The sequence below is a fragment of the Grammomys surdaster genome, unplaced genomic scaffold (assembly GCF_004785775.1).
Source record: "Grammomys surdaster isolate TR1022 unplaced genomic scaffold, NIH_TR_1.0 205, whole genome shotgun sequence".
In the NCBI taxonomy this organism is placed as follows: Eukaryota; Metazoa; Chordata; class Mammalia; order Rodentia; family Muridae; genus Grammomys; species Grammomys surdaster.
This window is the reverse complement of record NW_021604650.1, coordinates 3,530,366-3,553,395: the sequence shown is the minus strand read 5'-3', so window position 1 is coordinate 3,553,395 and position 23,030 is coordinate 3,530,366. Positions and strand designations below refer to the sequence as shown.

General features: G+C 37.5%; 1 protein-coding gene and 1 pseudogene across 1 annotated transcript in view; both read right to left on the bottom strand.

The window, feature by feature from the left end:
* Positions 1 to 23,030, bottom strand: part of Kdm2a (lysine demethylase 2A) — a 74,011-nt gene that overhangs the window by 38,893 nt on the left and 12,088 nt on the right. The window contains exons 3-6 of the mRNA XM_028771290.1: positions 6,831 to 6,969; positions 6,025 to 6,103; positions 5,582 to 5,628; positions 1,172 to 1,350 (exon numbers count right to left, since the gene is read on the bottom strand). Coding sequence (XP_028627123.1) covers positions 1,172 to 1,350; positions 5,582 to 5,628; positions 6,025 to 6,103; positions 6,831 to 6,969 — 444 coding nt within the window. The remainder of the gene's footprint in view (positions 1 to 1,171; positions 1,351 to 5,581; positions 5,629 to 6,024; positions 6,104 to 6,830; positions 6,970 to 23,030) is intronic.
* LOC114624351 lies at positions 18,845 to 19,672 on the bottom strand (annotated as a pseudogene).

Below are 23,030 nucleotides of genomic sequence, written 5' to 3'. Positions count from 1 at the left end.
TAAGATTCTTATTGATCACTGAAAGACCAAGTTCCCAACTAAGTTCCTGGTGATATGAATCAAAATGATTCCAATGAAAATTAAATGATTTTGGAAAATGAATTTTTCTAAAAATGAAAAGTTACTGTTATCCAATACTCTTTCCCACATTTAGCTTAATCTTGGCATGTACAAAGCTATAAAAATTCTTCCAATATAAAGACCTTCTATTGAAAATGAGAATGTAGCTCCCTGTCTTGACCATCTACAGTAGTAAAGAGAGTTGGCTATGTCCCTTGCCAGCTCCAGAGATCAGGCCCTGAACTTCACCAATGCCTGTGGTTACCTGCAGTAGTCAGTAGTTGGGAGATTTGAATCCAAGGGCTTGAGATCAAGGACTAGCCCTGCTTCCTCACTGACAAAGACACAGGTGAGCCAGCCCTGAGGATATGAGTGGGAGAGCTGATCCAGTCTCTCATGGGCTGTAGCATTTGGGAGAATGGGCTCCTCACCCTGACTGGACAGAGCAGGCCAAGGGCATGAAAGCAGGAAAGCTGATCCAGCTTCCTAACGACAGCATTGGGTGGTCTAGCTGGAGCAGTGCTAGAGAAAGCCTGCACACTGACAAACTCAGCTACCACCCAAGACCAGATTCAGGACTCTGAGATGGCCCAAAATCTTTACCATCTGCTAACAGATAGGATTCATGAAAGGGCCAGTCCTGCTGATTTAACAGTGCAGCAACTCTACGACACAGGGAGACAACAAGATAGCTGGGAGAAGTCCTGGTGAAGATCCAATATTGATGGTGTCACAGAAGCCAGAGATTTTGAAACAGACCAATGACTTATTGCAATGAACACACTGTGACATACAACAGCTTCCACAATGAGATGTTTTCTACGTCATATTTTGTTTTTTTTTAGAAGGGAGGTTGCAAGGATGAAGGGAAGATATGAGGAGATGGAAAGTAAGACTGGAGTTCATGATGGGAAGCACACACACACAGAGACACACACACACACATATATACACATACACACACACAGACACACACACACACAGACACACACATACACACAAACACACACACACACAAACACACACACACAAATCAGTAAGTTTTAAGTAAGGAAGGAAGGAAGAGAAGGATGGATGGGTGGATGGATGTGGGAAAATGATAAAGACTAACCGTGGAAGGCCGCTGCACCATATTCTCAAGCCTGGTGTGGCTAAACTCTAGGCTGATAACATTATAGAGTTTTTCTCGCTCTTCCTCTGGAGTCTCATAGTATCGTGTCCATTGTGCCATGGTCATTTCAATCCCCTTCTGTGTGTTCACATCCATGACATCCACCATCCGACGACTCCCTACACAAAAAGGAGTTTGATTAAGCCATAATCTTAAATATATTAAGTAAACAAACCACAAGTCCAAATTAAGAATCTATCCTTTCTTAAGATAATTAGTAATAAAAAAAAAAAGATAATTAGTAATACACAAGGAAATTACTTGAGAAGGATAATCATAACCACATCAAAGAATGAAAAGGACAACAGGTGCAGTTAAAAATACTCATCAGTCCCTAGGCCATGTTTACTACACTATCAAGTGCTGGTTCTCTTACTCAATACCTCACTTAACCCTACAATTCTACATGATAAATGCCAGTATTTATTTCATACATGATAAAAACAGAGACCAGGTAACTTGCAAAACAAAAGACTTACTGAGATACACTGTTTCAGTAAAGGTTTAAAGACTGACCTAATCTGTCTCAAGAGTATGAATTAAGAGTTGTGCATGGTGGCATATGCCTTTAATCCCAGCACTTGGCAGGCAGAGGCAGGTGGATCTCTGGAACTTTGAGTCCAGCCTTTTCTACAAAGGAAGTTCCAGGACAGCCATGCTTCTGTTACACAGAGAAACTCTGTCTTGAAAAAAACCAAAAATAGGGGAAGGGAAAAAAAAAATAGAGAAAGAAATGTGAGTTAGTGAATACCAGTTTAAATTTCTCTATTTTCAGTTCATTTCTCCTGTCAACAATTAATATAAAACTTCTTTAAAAAAAAAAAACTTCTTTACATTTAATCCATATTTACAGTCTGCTAAAGTTACTATGTAAACACAGTGTCAGTCTTCTTCAAGTATAACAACAACAAAACACAGTATGCTGCTGAGTGTGTTGGTGTATACCTTTAATCGCAGCACTCAGTAGAGTAGGGGCAGGAGAATCTCTGTAAATTTGAGGCAAACTGCTCTACATAGTTCCAAGCCTATGACACAGTGAGATCCTGACATGACACGCAGTGAGCAAGTGCTGCCCAATGTGTAAGACTAAATCTTGCTAAATAAATATACCAGGTAGCAGAAGGAGAAAAGCTATATGCTAAAAGGTTAAAATAATTCCAATTTCATCACTAGATGAATGAATAAACAAAATATGGTAAATTATACAATAAATGGACATAAAAAAAATGAAACCACACAAATGAACATGGAAAGTATGCCATGTGAGAGAACTCACAGATGAAAGGCTACTATTATATAATTCTAGATATGTGAAACACAGATTAGATAAATCCTGATCTAGAAAACATAAGATCAGTGGTTGCCAGGGGCTACAGGGAAGAAAGAATGAGAAATGATTGCTTAACAGACCTTTGTTTTTGGGTGATAAAATCTAATAGTAGATAGTGGTGATAGCTGTACACTGAATAGGAATTAAGGTCAGGCTGTCAGTTTTTTTGGCAAGTACTTTTAGACACTGAACCATCATTCCAGAGAATTAACTGTCCATATATTTACCTCTATTATGTTTTTTCCTACTCTCTCCCTTCCTCTCTTTCTTCTAATATTCCCAAAATATTCATTAGTCTGTTTGATGCTATCCTTCTTGTCATCTCTTGTCTGTGTAATGTTGCTGTAACAAAATATTAGTCACATGGCCTAAGGTGCCTGGAACTCATGTTCATCTCGCCTCTAAAATGCTGGGATTTTTTTAAGAGTGTAAACCACACTTGGTATATATTTAAGCCAGCTTCTTTTTAATCTTATTGTTTTCTCTGTGTGGGCATTCTCTGAATGTATGCCATTGTACCACTATGCTATTTTAGTTTTTTTGTTTATTTGGAGTTTTTTATGGGGGGGGTGTTTTGAGACAGTGTTTCTCTATGTAGCTCTAGTTATACAGGAACTCATTCTGTAGACCAGGCTATCCTCAAAAAACTCAAGAGATCCAACTTCCTCTGCCTATACCTCTGCCTCTGGAGTGCTAGAATTAAATGTGTGTGCAGCCACCACAACCACCAGGCATGTACCAGTCCATTGTGTTTGTTTTTGGAGATAGGATTTCTCTATTATGTTCTCCCATGACACCACATCTGGCCTTTTAGCAGCCTTTTAAGTCCTACAGAAGTCACTGGGATCAAATGTAAGGTCACTGTAACCGCTTAGAGACAGTATTAAAATAGCTCCCTGCTCTTTGTCTATACATTTTGTTAGAAACAGAAATCTGCAATCATAGCGCAAGTGTCAAATATCTAAATGACAAGATCCATCCTGGCTCCTTAAAGCTATGTGCTACACTTTTGTAAAAAATATGCACATCTGCTTCGTGGGTTTTAGTTGGTGAGGCCTGGAGGATGTAGAAAAGTGGTTATTACTATAGTAAAACCTGAAATTAACTTTAATGTCTGAATCTTTCCCTGGAAGTTGCAAGCCTTCAACAGAATTCCACAATAGTTATGTTAGTAGACTCTGTCAGGGCAATAATCAAGTAAATGGAGAATGTTCTCATCATCTTCCTAGAATCCTCTCTTATGAGTCTGTACTTTAAAAGTCATCATGGATGACTCTTGTGGAGGTCATTGGTAAACCACGACCAGTAAAAATATAAGAATATCTAAGAAGGGAGCTAGAGAGAGTTTTGGCAGTAAAGAACAGGGGCTACTCTTTCAGAGACCCAAGTTCTACTTTCAGTATCCATGTTAGGCGGCTCACAACTGCCTGTAACTCCAGAGGATCTAATCCTTCTTACTCTGTGAGCGCCTGTATTCATGGAAACCATAAACACATGCACATACATATATCACTAAAAAATAAGTCTGCTAGGTGTGGTGGTGGCCCACAACTTTAATCCTAACACTCAGTAGGAAGATGCAGATAGATCTGAGTTTGAGGCTGGCCTGGTCTACAGAGGGAGTTCCAGGACAGCAGCCAGGGCTACACAGAGAAACCTTGTCTTATGAAACAAATAAAATAATCTTAAAAACCAACACAGGAAGCTCTGGTTGTCTACTGCCTTATGGATCTAGGAAATTACTTTCCTGAAGATTGACTAAGAAAGAAATGAAAGTCTGAAGAAATAACTAAGTTGCTAAAAGAATAGTTACCTAGCATAGACACCTGGATATGATCCCAGCCCCACATAAGCTGAGTATGTGACAAATGCCTGTAACTGAAGCATTCAAAAGGTGGAGAACGGGGCTAGAGAGATGGCTCAGTGAGTTAAAAGCACTGGCTGCTCTTCTGAAGGTCTTGAGTTCAATTCCCAACAACCACATGGTGGCTCACAACCATGTGTAATTGGATCCTTCTGGTGTGTCAAGGGTCATATACATAAAATAAATAAAATAAATCTTTAAAAAATAAAAGGTGGGGCTAGGTAGGTAATTAATTTAAGGTCATCCTTGACTACAAAGTGAGTTTGAGATTAGCTTAATATACTTGAACCTCTGTCTAGAAACAACAACAAAAATAATAAGTGATAAGTGAACTTTTTAAACAATAATGTATTTATTTTTATTTTATGTACATTGCTGTTTTGACTGGAATAGGAGTTATGGACAGTTGGGAGCTGACATATGGGTGTTGAAAATTGAACCCAGGTCCTCTGGAAGAACAGTCAGAGCTCTTAACTGCTAAGCCATCTCTTTCCAGCCTGTTAAGTGAAGTTCTACAATGTTGAGTACTCACAAATTATCTAGGCCTCTTAAAAGAGCAAGGATTTTGATCACTCAATAGATTTATTGATCATGTAGTCCACAAGTTGTGCTAGGTACCAAGAAATATATGTATCTAGGTGCTTAGAATGGAACACAAGAGCATTAGGGCATGAGTAATACTGGGATCAGAGAATTAAGACTGTCAGTGACTTTCACCTCTCAAAATTGAGCAAGATTATCCACCAGTCTAATAGGGATCGAAGTGGCCAAAAGGTGGTGCTGTTCTAAATTTCCAAAGTAAGAAACAGAACTATTTTATTCCATAGGAGAGTCAGAAGAGCTCCTTTTGCTCATATTTGTTGAAAACACAGAAGACTTTATACCATTTTACTGCATTTTCACAGAATATAAGTTATCTTCCATGCCTAAGCTTTAGATGAACTAAATTAAAAAGAAAACTTTTGCTTTTGAGAAAAATTTCCCCTGAATATATATAGTAACTTCCTATCTCCTCCTTATAGAGTTGTTTTCTTTTTAAATGTCCTTTGAGGAAAATTCTGAGCAATTCTAAAAATCAAAAAATTCTAATAAAACATATATGTTAAGGTTCTTAAACCTCAAAGATGAAGAGGCAGACCAAAAGTTTGTTACTTACCCACACACATTTTGACATCATTCACTGTGAAGTCTGGATCCGGCATCCTATGAAATAAACACCAGTAAATGAGAAGCACTACTTTTCTAGTCAGTGTGGATCTGGAGAGTATAAACACTTTCCAGAAACATCAATTTTCATGTTTAGGTTTAAATACTTTTTAAATATAAATGATTATATTTTAAATAGGAAGAAATCCCCCAATGTTAGCAGCAATTATATCAGACTGATAGATTCAAGAGACTTAAACTTCTTTTAAGCTCATATACATTTTTCATTTCTAGGTATGTGAATAACTTGTGAAACAAGAAACATATTTCACAAAGTAACTAGAAGTTATTTTCAATTATCTACTGCTCTGGGTTCTCAAGATTGCCACTGTTTGAATCCCTGAGTATAAAAGCCATTTTGCAACCATCTCAGGCTAGGATCAGAGCACTTACTTTATTCCAAGTCCATCAGAATTCTTGAAAATGAGAGGGTCTCTCAAGCCACCCCGCTGGATATACTCTACATTAAAATCTGAAACCATGGGGGGAAAATTAGAAAGAAAGCAATCATTGAAAAACAATTATAAAAAGAATGTTAAGTAAAAAGGTATTTATTGTGTTTGTCACTCTATGCATACAATGTTTTACATCTCTTAGTAAATATGGAAAGTACACTGAAAATCAGGACTTCTAAGTAGTTGTGTTAATGAATCACTTCATACATCCTAACTAGAAATTAACAGGTAAAATACTCTGAACATTATACATCCAATCTTTCCATAGTTTCCTAAGGGTAAAGGCCAGCTAACACTAAGGAATCCAACATCATAAGAGACTTCATTATATTTTTTTTGCTTTGATATCTTTCTCCCTCTTCTTCTATCCAAAGTCTCATGTAGCCCAGCTGGCCTTTACCTTACCATTACATGTACTTATACATACATTATAACTTATATAGACCATCTTGATCCTCCTGTTTCTGTCTCCAAAGTGCAATGATTATAAGTATGTGCCACCATACCTGTGCCATTTTTTAATTAAACCCAAGCCAAGAAATCAGAAAAAAGAAAAAGGTCTTTTCCCCAGTAATATTCTTATTCTAATAAAAGATTACTTCAAATTTGGCAGAGAATGAGCATTGTGAGACAAAATAAATATCCTCAACAGGTAATATCTTAACTTTGCACAGATGCTAAAATCTCAAGTTGAAGACTTACATCTTACAAAGGGTTCAGGGTCTGAATCAAAATGATACTGACCTTTTCCTTCCATAAAAGTAACAAAATTGGCATTATATTTGTTAGTATGGAGCTTCTCTTCTAAGTCAAAAGTTCTTTTCCCTTCAATTTCATCATCTGAAATGCCATCATCTTCATAGCGACGTCGCATGGTACCACGCTGTTTAAAAAAAAGAAGGGGGGGGATATAAAGAAAAAAATCATACATTTTTTCCTTCTCTATCAAACAGTCAGTGCTCCCTATGTGGAGAATGTGATGTCCAGTCTTAGTTGCTAGTTCAAAGCATCTACTTTCCTTTCTCCAAGCTCAAGATTAGCTGGTATTTTCAAAATGCACAAAATAGAACAAAGCTGTAATAAAGCACCAGGCTTCCAACCTGTGAAGTTTATAGGGTTTTTTTTTTGTTTCTGTTTTGTTTTGTTTGTTTTTGAGATAGGGTTTTTCTGTGTAGCCCTGTCTATCCTGAAATTTTTTAGATCATAGTGGCCTAAAACTCAGTTGAATTTTATTTCTGCTACCTCTTTAAGCCTAGAGATATAAATTCACAATAAAAAACCAACTCAGACCTACTAAATACCTATCATAGTCCCTGAAAGTGAGGACACTTAAAGACATTCAAATAAGGTCTGGAAAACTAGTACCCATGTTTGACAGTTCACAATTGCCTGTAACTCTAGCTCCAGGGTTTGATCTGATGCCACTGTCATTGTAGAATAGCACTCATATGCACAAATTCATATGTAGATATACACACCTCCATATAACTAAAAGTAAAAATATTTTTAAAATGAATACATCATATTAAAGAGACATTCAAATATAAAGACAAATTTTTTCATTGAAAATAAATTTAAATTAAATTTATAAAACAATCTCAATAGTAGCCTAAATTAGAGGTGGGTGAGATGGCTCAGAATTTAAAGAGCAAGCTCCAGGGGACCCAATACATTATTCTAGAGGCACATGCAGAAACCTATGCTCATATACAATTAAAAGTAAAATTCCTTTATAAAAAATGGCCTAAACACTTAAATTAATAGACCAACCCTATTCTTCTTCAGATCAAGAAGGCTAATCAACAAAATGCTAACTAGAAGGCTATCGATAGAGCTCTAAAAATGTCTATCCAAAGACAATATACAAATTGAAATGAACTCATGAAAAGATGTTCAGGGGGATGGAGAGATCTGCTCTTCTAGAGGTCCTGAGTTCAAATCCCAGCAACCACATGGTGGCTCACAACCATCTGTAATGAGATTTGATGCCCTCTTCTGGTGTGTCTGAAGACAGCTACAGTGTACTCATAAATAAAATAAATAAATCTTTAAAAAAAAAAAAAAGATGCTCAGTAGATCAATAGATTCAAACCCACCAAACTACTTTATACATACCATGATAGATGTCATCACCATGAAAGGCAATGGAAGTGCAAGTATAGAAAAATCCATCTCTATATATCACCTATTATTACTTAGCAACAAATGATATGTGCCACAATGTGAAAACCTAAAGCTAAGTAAAAGAATCCAGATATGATTTCATTTATATGAAATGGATGAAATTGTTAAATCCATTAAGCAGATTAGTTGTCAAAGGTTAGTTAGGTCAAGTGACTTTTAATAGTATGCTAGAATTAGTATTGGTGTTCACTCTCAGATAAGCAGGCCCAGCCCCAATGTTGAAGAAGAGGGCTAGCCACTACAAGACAGACATGTAAAATTATGGTATTAAAATTAATAGGAATTGTCAAAGGCTACACATAAACCAAGTAGAACATGCTCATTCACTCAGTACAATTTTATCATCTGTTAGGTTACAAGGACTATGTGCAACAGATTGTTACTTGGCTGCAAATGTTTTCTCCCCCTCAACTACTGGAATTCGTGTGTGTGTGTGTGTGTGTTTGTGTGTGTGTGTCTGCGTGTACATACATATATGCATACACATCCCTTCCCAAAAAGAGTAAATTGTTTATAAAACTTAATTGTTTCATTGCATTTCATGATTTTAATGGAAACATCCTATATCATTCCAAAAACACTGAGACTCTTGGACATAATGTTGACTTGATACTTTTTTGCCACCAAATAATAAAAAGCTTGAGCTAAGCAATGAAAAACATGTTTGGTTTAAACATAATTACTTTAACATATTACAAGAAAGGATGCTGAATTAACACAGCTGGAAAAGGCTACACTTGTTTTTAACTCTGTTGAGTTTTTGTTGTTTTTTGAGACAGGCTCTCCCCCTTCACAGGCCTAGCTGGCTTCAAACTCAAGATGCTCTTTCCTGTCTCTCTGCCAATACTGCATTTGTTCTATTAAAGTTTGGTCAAGTCGACCTGAAACAAATGAGATCAATCCCTGTAGCAGACACTGACAGTATGTAAAATAATTTCTGTGTATATAAAAAACTCTATCAAAGTAATTTTAACAAGAAGACTGTAATAAAAATAAATAAGGTATTCTCAAAAGGAAAGAACAAAAACCATTGGGTGTAGTGGTGCACACCTTTAAGACAGGGGTATCTCCGAATTCAAGACCAGCTTTGTCTAGGAGTTCCAGGACAGCCAGAGCTATATAGAGACTCTGACTAAAACAAAACAAAACTGTAAAAACTTGAGATTTGTGAAATTTCAGGTCCAGAAGAAGAAACCTTACAAGGAAATAACATATCATCAAGAGTTGGCATTTAAGCTGGGCAGTGATGGTACATGCCTACAATCCCAGTACTCTGGAAGCAGAGGCAAGGAGATCTCTGAGTTCAAGGTCAGCCTGGTCTACAGAGATAGTTCCAGGTGAGCCAGGGCTACACAGAGAAACCCTGTCTCTAAAACCAAAAGAAAAAGGAAAAAAAAAAAAGTTGGCATTTAAAATTACATTTCCAACAAACACACACACTCTTGTCCCTCCCACCTGTACTATATCAGGGTCCTTGTAAGCAAGTGTCAGCTTCATTTATATCAACTAAAGTTAAAACAAAACAACTATGGCTTTGTTTCTGAACGTGCCTAAGGACTTTAAGAATTTTTTGTTTTGTCTTTGAAATAAAGTTTCCTTCAGGGATTGAATCCTAAAATCCTGTGTTCATTCTCTTACTGTTTGTAAGCTACTTAATAATGATGATAAAAAGAGATTATGAAACTGGGTTGTGCCAGGCAGTGGTGGCGCACGCCTTTAATCCCAGCACTTGGGAGACAGAGGCAGGCAGATTTCTGAGTTCGAGGCCAGCCTGGTCTACAGAGTGAGTTCCAGGACAGCCAGGGCTACACAGAAAAACCGTCTCGAAAAACCAAAAAAAAAAAGAAAAAAAAAAAAAAAAGAAAAAAGAAAAGAAAAAAAAGAAAGAAAGAAAAGAAAAGAAAAAAGAAACTGGGTTGTACTAGGATTAAATGAGAGAGAAAATGTAAGAAAACCACATAGGGGCTGGAGACGTGGTTCAGTTAGAAACGTTTGCCTAGCATGCATAAAATATTGGCCCTGTCCTCAGCACCAAATAAAACCAAGTTTGGTGGCACATGCCTGTAATTCCAGATCTTGGGAGGTAGAGGCAGAGGATCAGGATTCAGGGTCATCTTTGACTATAGAGTTCAAGGCTAGTCTGGGCTACATAAAACCCTATCTAAACAACAGATTCCCAACATTCAAATATATCAGCAACTGTGGTTCTGAAAATGAACCAATGTTGTACTATACTTCTAGAGAGACAAGTCCTACATTACCTTCTTGTTAAATAGTAGGTAAGATGTTCTCATTCCCCAAGTAAGCCTCTAAGTTGAAACCTTACCTTCTGCAAAGAGATTCTTATTTTTCTAATTGTAAAATCTACCAACTGCAATTTAGTATAAAATGATCATGCTGATAAAGTGTTAGAAAAACCTTGCTTCAAGTAGTAGAATTGCTTAAAGAGAAGAAATATGCCTAACAAAAATTAAAAGGTTCAAACATTTCTTTCCCTATCCCTAACAAACCCTCCCCTCCCCTCCCCTCCCCTCCCCTTGTATAACAAGTCCTGGCTTCCTGGGACTTACTCTATAGAATGGTGGCCTTCAACTCAGAAGATTCACTTGTTCCTACCCCTGTGTGTTGAGATTAAAGGTATGCTCCACCATTGCCCAGCCAGGGCTTTAAGAGTTTAAAAGACTAATATTAATATCATTTCTAGTTTCTTCTGTCTTCTTCCTGCTTGAGATTTAAGCTGTGGGCTCTCATTCTCATGCCCCAATCATCATGCCTACCTACTGCTACATTTCCCAACTATGATGATAAGACTCTCAACTCTCTGAAACCAAGACCAAATAAATAATGCCTTCAAAGTCATGCTTTATCACAGCAATCGAAAACTACCATTTACAATTTGCAACAGCAAAAATTTAATTAGGGGACTGGAGAGATAACCGAGTTGCTCCGGCCGAGGATCTGGGTTTGATTCTCAGGACCCACACAGCAGTTCACAACTACCTGTAACTCTAGTTCCTGTGGATCCGATGCCCTCTTCTAGACCATTTAGACATCAGGCACACACATAGTAGGCAGACATGCATGCAGGCAAAACACCCATACACATAAAATAAACAAAAACAAACCAGGAAATGGTATATTCCTGGAAACTTTTATTATAACTAAATATATCCATGTGTCACTATGTTCTGTACATTTCCAGGCTCGACATGGCTCAAGGCTAGAGAGTTCTCCTTAACATGGGCATGGCCTTGGGTTCCATCCCAAGCACAGCTTAGGAAAATAAAGTCAGTGATGTAAGTACACTTCCATACAACATACTAATCTTTCTAATCTATAACCTAAGCAAAATTACATACAACCTATAATCTATAGTCTACAGACTGAAAACTAAGTATTGAAGAAGCCAATCATCATGCTGTTATCACAATGAGCACTTAAAATTTTCTGCCACCTTGGAGCTGGCATTACGATTACTGTCCTTACCACGAATTTACAGAATATCTTGGGTCAAGAAACATTTAAGGGCCAGGCATGACAGAACATGTGTATGATCAATCCCCAGCTTTTCATAGGCAGAGCACATCAAGTATCAGGGCAGCCTTGGCTACATAGTGAATACAACGCCAGCCAGATATACATATCAAGACCACACTTGTTTTTTCTTAAAGCAATATTTAAACAATGGCTCAAGTTGTAGATCTCTTGTTCTCTTGGCAGAAACATGTAGGCCCACATCAGAAAAACTGAAACAAACACATCAGAAAAACTGAAGCAAACAGAAACTGCACATGGTAAATAGAGGCTGCATGTGGTAAAAGGCAAAACCTGTCTTCACCAGCAGTTGAATCTACATAGCTAAGGATACCCAGAGAGCTCAACAACAATCTCCCAGAGTGAGATGGGGTGTGTGTGTGTGTGTGTGTGTGTGTGTGTGTGTGTGCCTATAATCCCAGCACTTGGGAGGGAGAAACAAAGAGGATCAGGAGGTTAATAGTCAGCCTTGGTTGGTTACAAAGAAAATTGATTAAAGCTGAGGTTTCATGCATATTAGGCAAGCACTTTATCAACTGAGCCAAATGTTCCTAATGAAATAAAATCATCTCTGGAGGTATCTACAATATGCTCTACAGCAAAATACTTCAAATGCAAGTTGTTCTAGGCCACTCAAGTGTAACAGAAAATTAATGTGACCATATCCACAATTTAAAATTTTCTAGTAGCCAAATTTTTATATGATAATACACACACACACACACACACACACACACACACTTGCTTTTGTATTCTGAGACATAGTTTCTTTCATGTAGACTCAAATTCTTTATATTCTTGTCCTCCTTCCCCATCTACCAAAAGGTTCCCCATCTCCAGGAGCTAGTAATTTATATAGTGAAGAGCACAACTCTAAACTGTTCAAACAAGCAACAGAACCAAAACTGAAAAAAACAGTCAATAGAGAAGCAATTTAATTATATGAAATCTTCCAAGGTGATATACTGAAGTCATTCTCCATTTTCAATACAGTAATTCAGTCAAACCTTTACTTACCAAGGTGTTACAAATTAACCTCAACCCCTACTTCTGTATCCTCCAAAGGAAATTATCACTGGACAAGAAGCTACCTCACATTCCCTTCACTCATGCTAAGTGTGGGAGTTTTGCCCTCTAGGCTTTACTCTATTAAGCTCAGGTTCAGAGGCAAAACCCAACTGAATCTTTTGTTCCACCCTCCAACTGGATTCATCCTTACTCTCAAGTGATTAGAATCAGCACATTTCTATCTACTACTACCAACTTCCTATTGTGGTTTAATTCCTCAGAGAGAAGAGACCATGTCAAATTCATACTTTCCAATTCACAGATATTTACTTCCAAAATAATGCTGGCTTCTTCCTCTTTTCAATTATTTGTTATTTTTTGGAGGCAGGGTCTCTCTATATAGCACTGGCTGTGGTTGTCTTAGAACTCACTCTGTAGACCAGGCTGGCCTCAAACTCAGAGATCCACCTGCCTCTCTGCCTCCTGAGTTCTGGGATTTAAAGCTTTCACCACCATGCCCAGCTTCACAAGCCTCATCTTGATATTCCCTTATTAAAATGAAAATTCTGACAGTGCTAGCTTAGAAAAAGTAATGTCACTTCAAAATCAATCTCCTTTACTAAAAGGCTGGGACTCATTTCCTAATGTGTACATCACAAGTAAACAAAATACTAAACTGCTATAGGTAACTATTAAAATAAACATAAATAATACACTTAAGAATCAAGGAAATCAAAAGAACAATTTCAACTAGTATCCTCCCCTCAAACCTTTCCAGGCCCCAAAAGGTAGTAAGGAAATGTTTTATTTTGTTGACAATTATATGGCATCTTTAACCTTAACTACTTCTAGAGCTTAAGATAAACTAATGTGACAGTGAATTTCCTTAAGCTCTCATCTATTTATTGGGGAGTGTGAGAAAATGTGTGCCTGGGAAATCAGTTGTTAGAGTGCCTGCATACACAAAGTTTTGGATTTGATCCCCAACACTGTAGAAACCAGATACAGTGGCACATTTCCATAATCCCCAATCAGAGTTAGAAGCCAGATGATCAGAATACGTAAGACTTTATAACAAATGTATACACACACACACATTTACTAGTTCAAGCTGTGTTTCTTCTTTCTAGTTTTCCTTTTTTATATAATTTGGTGTAAGAGATGTCAACACATAACAATTATTGAATTCTGCTATTCTCTGATTAGTAAATATGTAAAATATAGACTCTAAGACCAAGTAATTATAGTATTTACAAAATTTCTATAAAATTATCTCTTTTAGTCCTGACATGATATAAAAAGTCTCTGGCTGTGTATGAGTACATATAAAAAGACAATGAGAGAAATGGAATAAATATACAAACTAACAACAGAACAGATAAAAATTAGAGAAACTAAGCTCTTTAACCTTATCCATAATATATGTATGTATAATTAAAAATCAATTCAATTTTGTAAGACATGGTGGCACATGCCTTTAAACCCAGCACTCTTACAGAAGCCTAGGGTTCAGTTCCTAGCACCCACATTCAGTAGTTTACAATTCCCTTCTTACTCTAGGGGATATAATGCTAGCCATAAGGATACACATGGACACATATACAGGCAAACATATAAATTTAAAAAAAATAGCTAAGGAATGACACCCAAGGTTGACCTCTAACATGCCTAACACATAGGCACTGGCACAAACACCCTCCCCAAAGTTTAAGGTCATATGTGACCTGAGATGAATTATACCAGCTAGATTGTACAGTACTACTAAGTAAATATGCAGTTAATTCAGGAAAGGAATATTCTTTTGATTCATTAGAAACATTAAAAATAATTTTAAGAAATATGAGATGGGGTGGCACAGGCCTTTGATACCACCTTTTTTTTTTTTTTTTGGTTTTTCGAGACAGGGTTTCTCTGTGTAGCCCTGGCTGTCCTGGAACTCACTCTGTAGACCAGGCTGGCCTCGAACTCAGAAATCTGCCTGTCTCTGCCTCCCAAGTGCTGGGATTAAAGGCATGCATGCCACCACTGTCCAGCTAATCCCACCTCTTAAGTGGTGGATCTTTGTGAGTTAAAGATCAGCCTGGTCTACATGGTTCTAGGGCAGATAGAAAGAGCTATGTAACAGAGATACCCTGGCTCAAAAACCCAACAAACTAAAAAGTGGTATGTTTGTGAATCAACCGGCCACAGTAAAGGAAGTAAAAATGAAAAATTTGAGATAAGCCTTGACTGGTTCATTACATGTTATATATAGCATGTCAAACCTATAAAAAAATTTTTAGAAAGAGATTTAAACATATCAAGTGTGGAACCATATACAAGTCCTATCTCATGCTAAGTTGCTAGAGATAACCATGAGCTGGCTCTGTAGTCCAGGGAGGGACTTAACTGGTGATCTCTCCTGTTGCAGCATCTTGAGTAACTAGGGATTACAAATCCAGATCCATAGTTTTCTTAAAGGGTAACAATAAAGACAAATACTTGTATCAAGTAGTGATTTTAGTTTTTACTAAGTGAACTATGTAAAAAGTCAGAGATTTGTATACTATAAAGAGAAACCAAAGAATCCACCCCTATTCCCACCTCACCAACAGAGTGTTTTGGTTACTTTCTTACTGTTGTGATAAAACACCATGGCCAAGGCACTTTACAAAAGAATTTATTTGGGTTTATTGGTTGCAGAGGAATAAGACCTTATTATGACAGGAAATTGTGGCTGCAGACAGCAGATGTGGCAGGAACAGCCACACAGAAAATGGCACTGAAAGCAAGAGAATAAACTGAAATGGCATTTTAAATCTTAAAGACTGCCCCTAGTGACGTATCTCCAGCAACACCTTCTAAACCTAATCAAATACTTCCACCAACTGGGGAACAAGAATTCAAATCCCCAGACTACAGAGGACATTTAGCATTCAAGGCACCACACTCAGCTACAATACCAGTAAAACACTCAAGAAAGGTTATTGCTGTAAAAACCTGTACAGCAATACCTTTGGGAGTTGAATGACCCTGGCACATGGGTCATCTAAGACCACCAGAAAATATATTTACATTAGGCTTTAAAACAGTAGCAAACTAGTTGGGCAGTGGTGGCGCACGCCTTTAATCCCAGCACTTTGGAGGCAGAGGCAGGTGGATTTCTGAGTTCGAGAGGCCAGCCTGGTCTACAGAGTGAGTTCCAGGACAGCCAGGACTACACAGAGAAACCCTGTCTTGAAAAACAAAAAACAAAAAAACAACAACAACAACAAAAAAAACAAAAACAAAACAACAGTAGCAAAATTGGCTATGAAGTAGCAATGAAAATAATTATGTTGGAGGAGGGGTCACAACAACATGAACTGTATTAAAGGGTCACAGCATTATTTAAAAAGGTTGAAAAATACTGCTGTTTGGCTTTCCTGTATTCCTAAAGAAAGCCCTCATTGAATCCCTGAAATTTTCATTCCTACTACATTAGGTATAGCTATGTTCATTGGTTCTTGAAAACTAATGAAAGATTTATACTTATACCTGACCTTTTCCAAGATGGGCAATAAACAAACAAACAAACAAACAAACAAAAATCACCTTAAGTTAGCATCAACTCCTCCACCCTAAAAGAGAACAAACCAGGGTCTGACTATGTATCCTTCACCAGTCTAGAACTGACAGTACCAGAGATCTGCCAGTGTGCATCACTCTAACTAGCTTTTTCTGTCTTTTAGAAAAGACTTACTCTGTAGCCCAGGGTGACCTAAAACTCTACATAGTACAAGATGGCCTAGACTTACGGCAATACCACCCCACTGCCACCCTACCATCCCTGTCTCAGCCTTCCAGGTGCTGGAATTTTAGGGGTGAGCCTCCATGCCCAGAGTAGTATTTTTCTTTGTGGAAAGATAAAAATACGAACAAAGTACAACGGAATATATATATATATGAAACAACTGTGAAACCCACTACATTGCACACTTACTAAAAAAATGTTAATGGGAAAAAAAACTTTAAGATACCTTTCTGGGGTCTGGCAAGATGTCTCAATGGGTTAAAAACACTTGCTGTGCAATCGTGATAACCGAAGATAACTATCTAGAACCCATTATGGGGAAAAAAAACAAATTCAAAACAGTTGTCCTCTGGCCTGAACACAGCATGGCATGCATACTACTTCACTCATAACACAAGACAGTTTTTTTTTTTTCATAAAAAAATATTGTTTGGATGGAGTAGATGTAGCACGGAAAGCTACATCTTACACGGAAAACAACCCTCAGAACTGTATAAAGTATGCATGATGATTCATGCCTTTAATTCCAGCACTCAGGAAGTAAAAGGCAAAAGGGTAAAGATATTCCTGGTCATCCTGGGCTACATAACAAGTTCAAGGTCTACTTGAACTGCATGTGACTGTCTCAAAGATGGAACTACAAAACAAAAACTAACACAGATGGAACATCATGATGCTATATAGAAATTCTAAATTAAATACACTATGGGGCCCAAGTATATAATACCAAAAATACCTATCAAAAGTAGGTAGGGCCAGAATTACACAAAACTTAAAAAATATGAAACTTTTTGCTTGTTTTGGTTTTTTAACATCTGCCATGTATCAGACATTGTTGCTACTATGATCAGTAAGACACATGGTTCTTGTCCTCCAAATCTAGAAAGAGCAGCCAGGTGTGGTGTTGCATGCCTTTAATCCCAACATTTTGGAGGCAGAAGCAGGTGGATGTGTGAATTTGAGGCCTGCATGGTCAACAGAGTGCGTTCTAGGACATCCAGGGCTACAGAGTGAAACCATGTCTTGAAAGAAACCAGAAAAAAAGGAAAAAAAAATCTAGAAAGAGCAAGTGGAACAATAGCATTATTATTTTACTCTGACAATAGAAAACCCAAATATTAAAATAATAGAAGAGGAACCTTTATCTAACAGGAATGAAGATGAAGATGTTAAAACTTACAAGAGGCTACTGTAAAATTTTAGCTAAGGCCTGATGCATATAGTTGAAAGAAACAAATATGGTCAACATCGAAGGAATTGCATATATAAAAAGCCAGAAGTAAGACTTGGGAGAGAGCTTTAGGAAAAGTAGCTGGGTGCTATAACATTTTCAGTTAGTTGGTAAGAGAAAGGGATAATATGGTATAATGGAGAGAAATTCAATCTCAAATAAAATAACCTCGTTTCTCATCTCTGCCATTCGGTAGGTGTTTAACTTCCAGAGAAGTCATCATACTTCTCTGAGCCATTTTCTGATAAGCAAAATGGGGATACTATCACGTCTCCCCTCAAAAAGGGAGCTCTATGATCTATTATTATTATTAATTACTATTGCTGCTGCTGCTATTATTTTTCTGAGATAGTGTTTTCCTGAGCAGCCCTGGCTGTCCTACAACTCTTTATTTATAGACCACTCTGCTCTTGAACTCAGGCCTCTGCTTCCAGAGTGCTGAGATTAAAGTCGTGTGCCACTACCACAAGGCTAGTATCAATTTTTTAAAAACCCATGACAAATAACGATAAAAAGAAAACATGGGTACAATTCTCCTTATCACAGCTAGAAATGATGGCATACACCTACAACCACAGCACCCAGAAGACTAAAAAGCAGGAGGATCACCATGAGTTCAATACCAACCAGGGCTACATACTGAGATGCTATCTCAAAATTTAGAAGTAAACAAAAATAAACCACCATGGATATGTAGTCAACAAAATCCAAAAGATTAAATTCTATGACACGTGATTACTTACCCATACACAGGAAAAAAGAGGTAATCTATGGGTTAAGAGAGACTCAAGCACACTATCAGTCACACATAGTAAATAGGTAGACCCTAACTCCTGATTTGAACCAACTAATCACTTCAAAGTGGCACCTGGAAGGATTTGAGCAATGAAGATATTTTAAACTATTCTGTTTTCCAGTGCCCCCCCCCCCCCAGTGTTAATAGAAATATAATTTTTTCTTTTTTCTTTTTTTTTTTTTTTGCCAAGCTGTGACTGTTTATTAACTGACCAGATTACAAAAATACCACAGGCAACACCTTAGTTCTTAGTTCATCCGGCGGATAAGCCTGTTGACCTGGTCTTCCCTGTTGCCAGCGTCTCCACCTTCTACAAAGTGAGTTGTCTTCTTCTTCATTCCACCTCGTGGGGAAGATAATTTGAAAGGCCACAGGAAGTTATTTGCTTCCTTGAAGCGTTTCCCAACTGTATAGATCTCATGAATTAGATCCTCCATGTAGATGATGCCAAATTTACCAAGAGACCGAGCAATCAAGGAATTATCCGTCAAGGCAATCCGCTTCTTATTGATTTTGCCATAGCCTCGCTTGTAGATGAGCTCATTTACTGACTTCAGGTTGGGGTACCCCCATGCAGTGTACGGTTCCACAATCCTCAGCATGTCAATGGAAGCCTTGTTGAGCTTAACAAAGGTGCCATTGAAGATCTGTCGAAGGCGAAGGAGCTGCAGTACCTTGCGGACCTTTGGGCTTACTCCATTGATGCCTCGGATTCTGATGACAAACGACAATTTTGGTTCTGCAGGCACATAGAAGTTCCCAGCTTTCCTTGCCATCCTGGCCATCCGAATCTCAGTCTGGTCTATCTGCCTGTACTCCTTGTGATAGTGCTTTGCCTTCTCATAGATGAGCTTCCTCCTTGCCTTTCGGAGTGTCTTCAGGGCAAACGTCTTCCTCAGACGCTTCACCTTCAACTCTGCGAAATTCCTTAGCTTTTTCTTAAGGGTTTCTGGCACAGCCGGAACCTTCTTCTTAAGAGTTTTTGGCACAGCAGGAACCTTTTTCTTACGGGTTTCTGGCACACCGGCAACCTTCTTTTTCTTCTCTGGAACAGCCTCCATGGTTCCAGCCGGAAAAGGACTTTTTTTGGTTTTTTTGAGACAGGGTTTCTCTGTGTAGTCCTGGGTGTCCTGGAACTCACTCTGTAGACCAGGCTGGCCTCGAACTCAGAAATCCGCCTGTCTCTGCCTCCCAAGTGCTGGGATTAAAGGCATGCGCCACCACTGCCCGGCTTTCGTATGTGTTTTTAATGATATGGAAAATTACTATAAACTGTAAAGGATAGTATGAAACTGTTATCAAGTACAAATGCATTTGTATGTATAGAAAGCAACTGGAAAGAAATAGGCTAAAATAGTAATGATGACCGAGTTTAGGATTTATTTTCTTTAACTTTCATATAACTTGAGTAGAAGCACATACTTAGGGTCTATCTTTCAGGAGGCTGAACAAAAAGGATCAAAAATTACAACCTGGTCTACATTAGTTTCAGGATAGCCAAAGCTATCAGAAGATACACAGAGATCTTGTCTCCCTGGTCCCAACAACAATAAGAAATTATAAGCCAACCTAAGGTATCCATCAAGAACCTGCCCCTTAAATCAAAACCAAAACTTTCTAGTATTTATATAACCAATATATTTAATTTCCACTACTGAGGATGCAGGAAACAGGAAATTCTTTTATTTTCTTCAGATCAATTTGCCAGAACAGTTATTCATTCATTCATTCATTCATTCATTCATTATGTTTTACCAAATTGATGGGTGAGGGAAAGACAGACAAATACTAGGCACAGTAGCACACATCTTTAATCTCAGCACTCAGGGTTGGAGTGGGGTGTCTGTGAGTTCAGGGCCAGTCTAACCTACATAGGGAGTTCCAGGCCAACCAAAGCTATATAGTGAAACCTTGTCTCACAAAAATAAAGATAGATGGAATGGATGGATAGATACTAATCAGCATGGGAGAAAAGTAAACATAAGGGATTATTTATTTAAATTTCATTCAAGTTCTTACTATCTTATGTGTATTGAAAAACAATCTTTCTAGGTGCTGGCGTGGTTAAGAGCATTTGCTGCACTAACAGAGGACCAAGGTTTAATTCCCAGCATCCACATGGTAGTTCAAAACTATCTGTAACTCAAGGAGACCTGATGCCCTCCCTCTTCTGATCTCTGAGGACACTGGGCATGTACATAGCACATGCATAGTACTTACATATAAGCAAGCAAACAAATATCCATACACATAAAAATAAATTTATTTTTTAAAGTCTTTTTTGGAGGCAGTAAGATGGTTCACTATTTAAAGGCTGTAAAGCCTAATGAATTGAGTTCAACAGCAAGGATGACATGGTGTCATAGTAGAAGAAAACTAATTCTAGTAAGTTGGCTTCCAGTCTTCAAAAATGCACTATTAACACACATTAACTTTCACACGCAAATAAATGGCTATACATAACAAAATTAAGGAGAAAAAAATTCTCCCTTATGCTACCAAAAAAAAACTAATGTCTACTTAATTAATTTAGGTGGCTAGATGTGGTGACACCAACTGTAATCATAGCACTTGTGAGATAAGAGACAGGATCATCAGTTCTAGGCAAGCCTAAGTAAGCTATGTGAGATTTTATCTTAAGAGCACTGCACTGGCTGTTCTTCCAGAGGACCTAGGTTCAATTCCCAGCATCTGCATGACTGCAATTCCAGTCGAGATCTCACATCCTCATACAGACACGCATGCAACCAAAACACCAATGCACATAAAATTTAAAGTAAATCATAAAAAAGTTGAAAAAATTTTTAAAAAGAAATAAAAAAAATTTGAAACTACTACTAGCCAATTTACTATCTTTAGAATTTAGCAATATATGAAAAAGATTATATCTAAAGAATTTTCCTCAGAAATTGAACAAGGGTTGTTACATACCTAATACAACGCTACTTATTTCCAATCCTATGACAAAGAACCTATCACTTGTGAAATGAAGAGATTTCAAAGTGAAGTGTGTCACCATTCTATTTGTAGAAAACAATGAATTTCATTAATAGGCCAGGGACACACAAACCATTCAAATGATTATTAAATCAGAATGAGACCAAAAAAAACAAAAACAAACAAACAAACAAACCCCCCCCCCAAAAAAAACTTAAGACACTAGTTTTGTCTTAAGGTGAGTCTACAACTGTCTCTTTACAAGTGTGTAGAGGCACAATTAGAAACAACAACAACACACACACAAAATCTGTGAAAAGGGAAGTATGTATTTTTTAAGATTATTAAAATTTTTATACATAATGTTTATCTGTGTGGTTATATGCACATGGGTGTGCAGAGGACTGTGGAGTCTACAAGAGTCCTGGACTTCCGCCCCATCCTCCACATTCCCCAAAAAAGGGGTTACAGGTCCATACACTGTAGGTGCTGGGAACTAGCTTGGGTCCTCTGCAAAAGCAGTAAATGCTCTTATCAACTAAACCATTCTCCAGCTAAAGCTCCTATTTCAATTCCCAGCAACCAAAGGGTGGCTCAAAACTGTAATGGGATCTGATACCCTTTTCAGGTGTGTCTGAGGACAGCGACAGTGTACTCACATACATAAATAAATATTTTTTAAAAAAGATCAGGAAGGGAAGGGGTAGGGCAGGGCAAGGCCAGAGAGGCAAACTAGAACCAGGGTATGCAAGCTATGTAGAGTGAGAACTAGAAAATAGACAGAACAAAGATGCATGTAAATATGTATGAAATTGATTGCTTTAGAATAAGTAAAAGCATTCTGAATAAATATATGAACAAAGCGTATGCATGAAAATGTCACAATAAAAGACATTAAAAAAAAAAACAAAATAAAAGAATAAGAGTGGACGTATTGATTCATGTCTTCTTTTCACTTTAGCACCTGGGAAGACTCAAACTCAGAGTTCAAGTGAAACTGTCTGAAAATTAATGAATTAGTTAATTAATTTAAAAATAATTAGCAAGCAGGATGGTGGCAATGCACACCTTTAATCCAAGTGCTCAGGAAACATACGCAGGCAGATCTCTAAGATTAAGGCCATCCTGGTCAAACAAAGTTCCAGGAAAGCCAAGGCTACACAGAGAAACCCTGTCTCTAAAAACAAAACAAAATTATAATAAGAAAATAAGAAGTATAACCAGTAAAATAATAAAACCAACAAAAAACACTCAACTTAAAATTTTGAATCAGGGTTTCATATATTCCAGGCTAGCCTTGAATTTACTAATTAGCTAAGGATACCCTCAAAAAAAAAAAAAAAGAAAAAAGAAACTCCTGATCCTCTGGCTTTCATCTCCTAAGTACTGAGATTATAGGGTGTAACACACACCCTGTTCCAAAATATTTGTTTGGAGATTTACATTATTACTATGAAGACCAAACTGACCTCCCAAGAGATC